This window comes from Carcharhinus amblyrhynchos, chromosome 8 (assembly GCF_965287045.1).
Source record: "Carcharhinus amblyrhynchos chromosome 8, sCarAmb.v2.hapA, whole genome shotgun sequence".
NCBI lineage: Eukaryota > Metazoa > Chordata > Chondrichthyes > Carcharhiniformes > Carcharhinidae > Carcharhinus > Carcharhinus amblyrhynchos.
In genome coordinates this window covers 59,173,981-59,184,726 of record NC_137331.1, presented here as the reverse complement: position 1 = coordinate 59,184,726, position 10,746 = coordinate 59,173,981, and the positions used below count along the sequence as shown (strand labels likewise).

The window sequence follows — 10,746 nt, the reverse complement described above, 5'->3', positions numbered from 1 at the left end:
TAATAATCTCTTCTCCAAAATTAAGTACTGGTATTTTCTTGACTTTGTTTTCTTCTGAACTTTTGACACTGTTGCCTCCTTGCCAAAAAGTGGTAACAAATGAATTCCAGATCACAATCACTAACCAATAATCCACCTACAGTCTGTATAAACGGTGATGTCCTCTAAGGAGTCATCTTGCTCCTTCATGTTTGGAAAATGTCCCTTGTGCTTCACCTGATGAAGGAGCTCTCTGAAAGCTAATGCTATCAAATAAACCTGTTGGACTTTAACCTGGTGTTGTGAGATTTCTGTGTTTGGAAATGTTAACATTGTTAATTGAAACAACAAAAGATAATACGCAGGAATTATGTGAGGCTTTCAAAAACAGGTCTTTGGTTACATAAACAACTGATAAGAAATGCAAATGCTATACGACCAAGTGGTGAAAGAAAACTGAGACAGAAGAGATGTAAAGCCTTGAGAGGGTCTCGACCCAGATGAAATGTGGCATATGCAGTCTAATGGTTTATGAAACAATTGGGGAGATGGGGACACTATGATAAAATCACTGGCAATCCAAAGGTCCTGATGACATGGGTTCAAATCACAGTTGATGGAATTTAAATTTTGCAGCAGATCAGCCTGTTCAATGTTACTGACTGCCAAAGCAAGAATGATTCATCTTTGGTGATGAATCTCGGACTAACAGTGATCTTGGATTTGACAGCTGTGTGTTTTTGCTCAAGAAATCAATGCAGTTACTCCGGTTTGGGCAAGCTGTTCAGACTGGGTTGTAATATTGTCCATGGGCCACGCGCCCAGATGTCCCTTCCACGGAATGGGGAGAGGCTGTTACGCCTGCGCCGTGGCCGCGCGTGCGGGCGCTCACAGGTGTTGGGAGGAATCCGGTTAATGGCGGCGGTGCAGCTTCTTTCTGGTAAATTCTACAGGCTGAGGTTAACGTCGCTGTGTTAAAATGGCAGCTGAGGATCTGGCTTTGAAGGAGATGGTCCTAGTTTACTTGGACAGGAGTGGAGGGCTGCAAAAACTTATCAACGACTGCATTCACTATAATGGTAATTTTTCAAAGGAGCAATATCTCTAATTATTTGTCCAGAATTGTGTGTCTGGAGTGGTATTTATTTATATCATGAGAAATAGCAATAGAGCGAAAGACCCTGAAATCATTGCAGTGTTATCACAGCATAGATCTTCGCTTACAATTCGTTTGTTGTCCAAATATTGATCACTTAGGATATCAAATACATAAAGGATATCAACTGCATACATATCAATATTTACATGAGCATATATTTACAAAAAAAACTGAATGAAGTGGGGAAATCTGTTTTCAGTGGCCAGATTACTTCAGAAATACTAAAAAGTAAATATATTTAATTTTTTTTGCAAAGGTAAATGAAACCCAGATTTAAAGCGTAATAAAATTACTTCCATGACTAGTTTTGTTATAAAACATGCAAACAATACAAAGAACAAGAGACATACGATACTTCGGCCGAAGGGGGATCTGGTGATGCAACAGCACCTCGAGTTTTCTCCGCACATCTCGACTTTCATGCCAAAAGCTTGGACGGTTATACAATTTGGTTATCTTGGATACAGCCCAGCAATTAACTTAACATGATCTCATTTAATATTTAACTTGTCAATCATGACACATTCTCAAATCGAATTATAACCTGACACCTTAAATAATGATTTGTCCATTCAACTATTGGAAATATACTAAATAAAAATGGCTTCCTTGTTGCTTAGCTAACAAAACTGTACTTTCAACTTATTCAGCATTTTGCAAGGAGGTTAGAACCAGTTTTCTGCTGGATGTGGGCCCATAAATCTGGTAGAATTCTCAACTAAACTTCTTGTTCTCGAATAGAAATGTACATAATTTGTTCTTTTAAACAATGGATGGCTTCATACTGCACCATGTTAGCAAGAGCATACCCTTCACCCTGGAAGCCCTGGATGAACCTGTATCTAGTGTCACCGTTGCAGATGTCAGAGCAGCTTTCTTGAAGGTCAACCCACAGAAAATGATTGGCTCGGATGGAGTACTCAGATGTGCACTCAGATCCTACGTGAATCACCTAGCAGGGTTATTCATAGACATCTTCAACCTCTCTTACAACAATCTGAGGTCCCTACCTGCTTCAAGAAGACAACTATCATTTCAGTACCTAAGAAAAACCAAATAGAGCGCCTTAATGACTATTGGCCTGTGGTTCTGACGTCTATCATGAGGGCTTTGAAAGGTTAGTCATGGCACGAATCAATTCCAGCTTCCCAGACTACCTGGATCCACTACAGTTTGCCAACCGCCACAATAGGTCAACAGCAGATGCCACTTCGCTGGCCCTGCACTCAACCCTGGAATTCAGAAGAATGAGGGGAGATCTTATAGAAGGGAATAGATAAGATAGAACAGGGAAGCTGTTTCCACTGTTGGGTAAAACTAGAACTAGGGGGCATAGCCTCAAAATAAGGGAAAGCAGATTTAGGGCTGAGTTGAATTCCCTATCCAGTGAAGCAGTTGAGGCTACCTCATTGAATGTTTTTAAGGTGAGGATAGATACATTTTTGAACAGTAAAAGAATTAAGGTTACAGTGAGCAGGCAGGTAAGTGGAGCTGAGTGCGCAAAAAGATCAGCCATGATCTTATTGAATGGCGGAGCAGGCTTGAGGGGCTGGAAGGCCTACTGCTGGTTCTTATTTCTTATGAACATCTAGATATCAAGAACACCTACGTCAATCTCCTATTCGATTTTCAGTTTTCAAGTTTGCTGATCACACCACCATAATGGTTCAGATCTCAAACAAAGATGAGACAGAGTACAGGAATGAGATCGAGAATCTGGTGAACTGGTGCGGCAACAATAACCTCCCCCTCAATGTCAACAAAATGAAGGAGATTGTCATCAACTTCAGGAAGTGTGAAGGAGAACATGCCCCTGTCTACATCAACGGGGATAAAGTAGAAAGGGTCGAGAGCTTCAAGTTTTTAGGTGTCCAGATTACCAACAACCTGTCGTGGTCCTCCCATGCTGACATTATCATTAAGAAAGTCCACCACGCCTAAGGAAATTTGGCATGTCACCTATGACTCTTTCCAACTTTTACAGATGCACCACAGAAAGCATTCTTTCTGGTTGTATCACAGCTTGACATGGCTCCTGCTGTGCCTAAGACCGCAAGAAACTACAAAAGGTCAGTGAATGTAGCCCAATCCATCTCGCAAACCAGCCTCCTATCCATTGACTCTGACTATGCTTCCCGCTTCCTTGGCAAAACAGCCAGCATAATTAAGGACCCCATGCACCCCGGACATTCTTCCACCTTCTTCCTACGGGAAAAAGATACGAAAGTCTGAGGTCACATACCAACGGACTCAAGAACAGCTTCTTCCCTGCCGCTGTCAGACCTTTGAATGAACTTAACTTGCATTAAGTTGATCTTTCTCTACCCTAGCTATGACTAATACTACATTTTGCACTTTCTCGTTTCCTTCTCTATGAATGGTATGTTTTGTCTGTGTGGTATGCAAGAAGCAAAACTTTTCACTGTATGTTAATACATGTGACAATAAATCAAATCAAAAATCAAGTTACATTGTAATTGAACTTTCATGTTTTTAGTCAATTCTGATATTCAGTTTAGTCAATTCTGACGGTTTCATTAAAGGGAAGTCGTGTCTGACAAATTTACTGGAGTTCTATGAGGATGTGTCTAGGGCAGTGGATAGAGGAGAGCCGGTGGATGTGGTCTTTCTGGATTTTCAGAAGGCGTTTGACAAGGTACCTCACAAGAGGTTATTGCAGAAGGTCAGGGGACATGGAGTTGGGGGTAGGGTGTTAGCGTGGATAGAGGATTGGTTGTCAAATAGGAGGCAGAGAGTGGGGGTCAATGGGTGCTATTCGGATTGGCGGTTGGTGACTAGTGGGGTGCCCCAGGGGTCGGTGCTGGGGCCTCAGCTATTTACCATTTATATAGATGATCTGGAGGAGGGAACCGAGTGCAGGGTGTCGAAATTTGCTGATGACACCAAGATTGGGGGAAAGGCAAATTGTGCGGAGGGTGTGGAGAGTCTGCAGAAGGATCTAGATAGGCTGGGCGAATGGGCCAGGAAATGGCAAATGGAATTTAATGTTGGCAAGTGTGAGGTGGTCCACTTTGGTAGGAAGAATGGTAGGAAGGACTATTACTTACGTGGCGAAAAACTGCAGCAGGCGACGGTGCAGAGGGACCTCGGGGTCCTTGTGCATGAGTCGCAAAAACCCAGCTTGCAGGTGCAGCAGGTGGTCAGGAAGGCGAATGGGATGCTGGCCTTCATCGCGAGGGGGATTGAATATAAAAGTAGGGAGGTCTTGCTGCAGCTGTATAGGGCATTGGTGAAGCCGCAGCTGGAGTACTGTGTGCAGTTTTGGGCGCCGCACCTGCGCAAGGATATTTTGGCCCTGGAGGGAGTGCAGAGGAGGTTTACTAGGCTGATACCGGAGTTGAGGGGATTGAGCTATGAGGAGAGGCTGAATAAACTAGGCTTGTACTCGTTAGAGTTTAGAAGAATGAGGGGAGATCTCATTGAGACGTATAAGATGATGAATGGGATGGATAGGATAGAGGTGGAGAGACTCTTCCCGCTCAAAAAAGACAGTAGGACTAGGGGGCACAGCCTCAAGATAAAGGGGAGGCGGTTTAGAACGGAGTTGAGGAGGAACTTCTTCACTCAAAGGGTGGTGAATCTCTGGAATTCTCTGCCCGTTGAAGTGGTGGAGGCTGCCTCGCTAAATATTTTTAAGAAGCGGGTTGATGGGTTCTTGATAAGAGAGGGGATTAAGGGTTATGGGGAGAGGGCGGGAAAGTGGAACTGAGCCACAACAGATCAGCCATGATCTTATTGATTGGCCGGGCAGGCTCGAAGGGCTAGATGGCCTACTCCTGCTCCTATTTCTTATGTTCTTATGTTCTTATGATATAAGAAAACCTTGCATTTAGAATCAGTACTGGCAAATTTAACAACTAACAGTAATGACTTCCAATGCCCTTTGCATTTTATTTTCAAAACCTTATTAAAATATTAGCTGCTTAGTTCCATATGTTGAGTATTATGATTAAATTTCTTTCATTACTAACGAAGCCCTCTCCCCAAAAATGACCCATGATTCCTCAATCATGAGATCCAATTGACATTGTTTGGTATTTGTGAATATGACATTTTCTTTGAACCTGGGAATGCAAGTAACATATATAGATTAAAAACAGTGTGAATCTCAGTACCAATTCCTGGAGCACCCATTCAGCACTGCCTCTACTTTATATTTCTTCCAGTGTGTTTTGCTGTTTCTTATGCTTTAGCCAATTTGTCAGATTATATAAATTTCTACAGCTTCATCCTGAAGAGCCCTTCTTATGTAACTTTCCTATTTTTCATAAGTAAAAGCCACTTTTTGGTGCTTTCTGCAGTAAATCTGTGATTGTCCTTCCTCAGCTGTTGGGGAAGTTAGCCAGAAAGGATCTCCCCTTGAGTATATTGACTGATTTTACTCGACTATTATTATATAGGTAATCCTTAAATTCCTTCTTTGATTTGATTATTTTGATGTAAGATTAATGGGTTTGAAATTCTACAGGTCTGTTGAAAATAGGAGCCTCTTTAGCCAGTTTCCAATTTACTGAATTTACCAAAATGCATTGACTGCCTCGTTATAACTTCAAATCTCACCCTTTAATAAGGGTAAATACAATCCATCCTTCATTTGGTTTGAGCCTTTTTAATCTGTTCAGGACTTAACATATGTTTTATTCATTTATCCTTGAAGCCTTGGTAAATTGTTATTAGATTCTTATTCCTGAGTGAATATATGGAGGAAATAATTACTTGGCTTGGACCTTGCAGTTAGTGATGAAGCAAGAATGCTTGCTACTGACCTTTATTGGGAGGGTGTTGGCAGGCAGACTGGTTGAATGGCCTTTGGGTAATGAAGGTTACCTTACCAGTTAAGGGTTATTGTCCACTGGCGGTTATTCACTGTATAGAAACTCCTGTACCGAAGAAAGAGTGCAAAGATTTCTCTTTGGATGGTGTACTCATCCAAATTCTGCTTGGACATATAGGCCAAGAATTTACAAACCCTCTGTAGACAGATTGGGAGGTGGGAGGGTTGATAAAAGTGGAAAGCAATTAGTGAAGAGCTATATTTTTCCACTGTCATGGGAGAGGTGTAAACAGCCACAGCCAAGCTACCTACTGACCACAAATGGACAGCTGGTGAAAGTAGTTAATTAGCCTGTTAAAGGCAAAAGCTCCTCTGACAATATGAAAGCTATCCACAGCCATTGAGGGAAATCTGCACTAGTGGCAATCCAAACAACCTGAATAAGCTAAATAATTTCAGCATTAGAATGTGGTGAAGAGCCCACTCCTTCAGAAACCATCTTATATTCTAGTTGGTGTGGTGTGCACAGAGCATGCAAGAGCAGCCACAGTAACCTGATAGTAAAGCATGCAACAATTATATAAGTCAAAGGAAGCCTTTTTTTTTCCTTCCCTAGTCAACAAGTTGTCGCTTCAGCTCACTGAAATAGTAATTATGAATAGGAAGTGTAAGCATTGGGTTCTTTAAGTGACACTATACTTCGGGCTAGGTACTTGGCACGTATGAAACAAGCTATTTTGTCTTTTAAACAACCACTTAAACAATCCCAAACTTGGCATTACTTCTCAATTGAGAGAATCTCTTCCTCATTTATGATCATGACCTTATTTATGATGTGTGAATCTGCATTGACACAAATAACCATTAGCAGCACATTTGCCATCTTGTTTTGGGCCAAGATGTATCTCTTCCAAATATCCCAGCATGATCAGCATCAAAATTTTATCCACCCAATGTAATAAGGGTGTGTAGAATAGCTAGAGCTAATTTGGTACTGAGAAGCAGTACCACCCACAATGTGATGTTAGGAGACACACAACCTGAGATTAGGGAGAACTCTGAACTGGACAGAGACCTTGCAAACATGGATTTATCTCTGCTTGGGCTATATCCTGTATAAATGCACATAATTATGTGTTGTCAGTAAATGTTCAACCATTCAAGATTTAGACCTCTTCCTAAGACCTAACAAATATACAACATCCAACAAGAGGAGGAAAGACTATCCAGCCAGCCCAACCAATTATTTGTATTATAGTTGTTTTAACATTAAATCATGCCATGCAATAGTAACAAGTGAATCTGTTTACACATTTACCAACCAAAAAATACCCCTTTAAGATAGAGGTATATTAGTCCATAAGTAGTCTTACGTTTTTAATGCATTTTTAAATCTGTTCTTTTGATTTATATTTTGTAAATCTTCGAAATAAACCTCTGTAGAATCCTGTTGTCCAATTGTCATGTTTTGGAATTTTTGATAATTTCGTTAAAGGAAGATTACTGTTAACTTGTATAAATATTTTGCCACAAATTAAATACATAATGTATATCTTGTAGGAATGAAGGAGGCATTCAGCCAAAATGTGTGCACTGAAGGTGCATCTTGTAAATCAAATCACCTTGAGACATTTGGGGTTAATTGAATGCATTCCAATATACATTCATTCATAAAATTATTTTCTTATCTGCATCATTATTCCAGGTAGGGAAAATCAGCCTTAACAACTCAATCCCAGAACATGGAGCACTGGAGAATGTTAATGATGGAGCTTTTGGTCATCTGTCTGACTGAGAAAGGACAATGATAAGAAAGTTGGACACAAGGAATGAGAGTTCCTTGTTTGTTAAATGCGAAGTAGTTTCAGAGAAATTTCTCTTAGCACTGTAGTTAGCCTGCTAACAGAGGTGGCGTGATGTGCTGTCATTCACACTGCTGTAAGAAATATTATGAAATAGATTAAAACTCACTGTAAACGTTCATGTGTAAAATAAATTAGCCTGATAATGCTCAAGTCTCTGTCTTTCAGCCTTTCTTCTAGGTCAAGAGAAGCATTGAGATTACAGTATCTCATGCAGATCCTGAGTTATACTCATGTAACTAGATATTGAGAAGTAAAGATAATTGCTCAATATAGGCTAGGTGGAATGTATGAGAGAAACGAATGATGTTGAACATGAGTGAATATCTGGTGCAGACCTCAATTTGATATTGGAGTAGTGATTTCTGACATGGGATACCTTGCAGAGCATATCCATCAATGACTTATGGATATGTGCAGGCGGATCAGTAATGGCCTATTTTGTTTAGATTTCTAGGGCTATAGTTTGTGCATTTATATTTAAGTTCATAAGTGTTAATGCTTAAAATTCAGATGAAAAGAGACAACCATCTTCTCGAAGGCAATTGGGAAGAGCAACAAATTTTGTCCTTGCTAACAATGCTCATATTCCATGAAATAATTAAGAAAAAGTTATACCACTTTAAATTTTAAGTTTTTTTATAGATGAACATAATGCATTTACTATTTATGTACATTTATTTCAGCACTCTTGGGTCAGTATTTATAAATATTTGTTCTAAAATGTATTAATGTTACAGATTCCAAACAATCTCTTGCTGTTTATCGCTTCATTATTAGTATAAATCCAGCTGACCTGACGGAATTGGATGCAAGGCTTGGTAACTGTGTTCTTCATCAACCACTAAAAGCTGCCTATTTGTTTCAGTCTGTGAGTAATAAAGAAAAATCCTGAATTAGGCAAATGACACTCATACTGTGATAATCATATTTTTAATTTGGTTCCTCAATTCCTATTGTGCGATTTGGGATTTACATTTTTGTACGTATTTCATTTTGAATATGTGTTTTTCAGGTGTGCTTTACAAGTATCAAGACTTTGTTATTAATTCAACAATTAGAAACAGAAAACCAGGTAAATGGGTCTTAATCTCGTGTGGTGAACAGTTTTTAATCACAGGTTTCTTCAGGTGTGAGATACAGATAATATATTGTTTGAGTCATTACCACGTTTATTAATTCATTCTCTACAAGGTTCTTTCTGCATTTCAAAATTTTAACTCTTCATGCTGAACAATTCTGTTAAGTAAATACATCCAATTTTGTAAGTTTTCATCTCTGAAAACTGACAGTGAAACAAACATTCATATAATAAATCTGTGGATATTAGGAGTTAACTTAACATTTATTATTACAATGTAGTGAAAACACAGTTTTAAACAGAAGTAAGTTCTTCAACTGTGCTTGCCCTTTGATTCTTTTTTTCCCCATTCACATCCCTTTCCCATTGTCTTTACCATCTTGTTAATTTTTCTTCTTCTTAAGTTTAATTGAACTTCTTTCTACATAATTGATTTGTTCTGCTATCTATTTAAGTAGCAAATTAGCATTAAATGTTTGACTTATTTTTCTTTTTTTTTCTTGGGCATGCATCCTTGGAGGAAAGCTGGAGTTCCTACATTTTAAAAACATTTAAGGCAGCTCCATCAATGGTGGGACTCCTTGAGCATTTCTTAATAGGTTTCATGACACTAGGATATAATCCAACAGGTTTATTTGAAATTGGTTCAAAAAATAGCTTCACGTTAGTTTATCATGGCACCAAATGTTAATTTTGGCACTACAGTAGAATTATATTTTAGCCCATTAGAGTATGAATGTTGACAGAACAGCATAGTGAGGAGAAAAGGCCATTTAGCTTATTCACCTTTAGCAATGATTTAATTTTTTCTGATTTTTCTCAGAGCTGATTGTCATTCCTTCTTAGTTTCATGTAATTATACAACTTATCACATACTTTTGTGCACCAAAGCTCTTCACATGCTACATTACTTTAAATATAGGCACCTTCAACATTGGGGTACTCCTTCAATACCATGCTGAAGTGTCACGTGCATTATATACTCAAATTCTTGAATGCCCACCTTACCTTTTGGCTAAGAGATAAGACTAACTGAATCATACTGACACCAGCTGAAATCTATTTTCAGGAATAAAGCCAAATTCTTAAAAGCAATCCTTCCACTGACAACATCATTTTGTATCTTCAAGGTTAATGTTGTGCTAAAGCTGACACACTTGCCTCCACTACCGAATTACTCACTTAACTTTTGCCAGTTCCCCCGTGGGTACGAGCTGCTGAGATACTATATGATAGAAGGGGTGGTAATTGCAATGACAACCATAACAAAATACACTCAAGCTGCAAGATTCCTTTGTTCAGAGTCAAGCTGCCCTTTTTCAACAGGTAAAAAAAACTGGAAAATTATTTTAAGGCAAGCTTATGTTTTGAATGTGTTAATATAATTTCATAGAGTTTGTAATGTAGTTTAATTTGTTGTTTTGAAATGTGAATCTGGGAATGTAATTATTTACAATTAATAATAACTTCTGTAAGCAAGTAACAACGTTATTTTTCAAAGTGTTTTATTCCTTTGTAAGTATTTCTACCCTTCCTCAATTTTAGGGTTTATTTTTCTTCCACAATAAGTCTTTGAAAACTAGAAGGGAACAGTTCAATTGCTTATTACCTTTAGTCATAACTTTCATTAGTCAACCTCAAAAAAAAGACTTCTTTACAAACAGCAATCCCATCTTCAACCTCAATTTCTTCTTCAGTGTCCTTGAATGTATTGTCATCTTCCAAATCCTTTCCCATCTTTCCCCGAAAATCATATAACAATCTCTCCAATCAGATGACCCCAAATCACCTTGCCACATTGTGGAAGCCTCTCTGATCAAAGTCTCAAATGACAACCTATATGATTGTAACAACGGCAATCTTTCTCTCC

The 10,746-nt window shown here is 38.9% G+C and overlaps 1 protein-coding gene across 1 annotated transcript in view; it reads left to right on the top strand.

Annotated features, from left to right (window-relative positions):
* Positions 1 to 949: 949 nt before the first annotated feature.
* The window catches only part of mcmdc2 (minichromosome maintenance domain containing 2), a 55,909-nt gene continuing 46,112 nt past the window's right edge, over positions 950 to 10,746 (top strand). The window contains exons 1-4 of the mRNA XM_080194133.1: positions 950 to 1,058; positions 8,536 to 8,666; positions 8,811 to 8,870; positions 10,007 to 10,202. Coding sequence (XP_080050259.1) covers positions 959 to 1,058; positions 8,536 to 8,666; positions 8,811 to 8,870; positions 10,007 to 10,202 — 487 coding nt within the window. The 5' untranslated portion in view covers positions 950 to 958. The remainder of the gene's footprint in view (positions 1,059 to 8,535; positions 8,667 to 8,810; positions 8,871 to 10,006; positions 10,203 to 10,746) is intronic.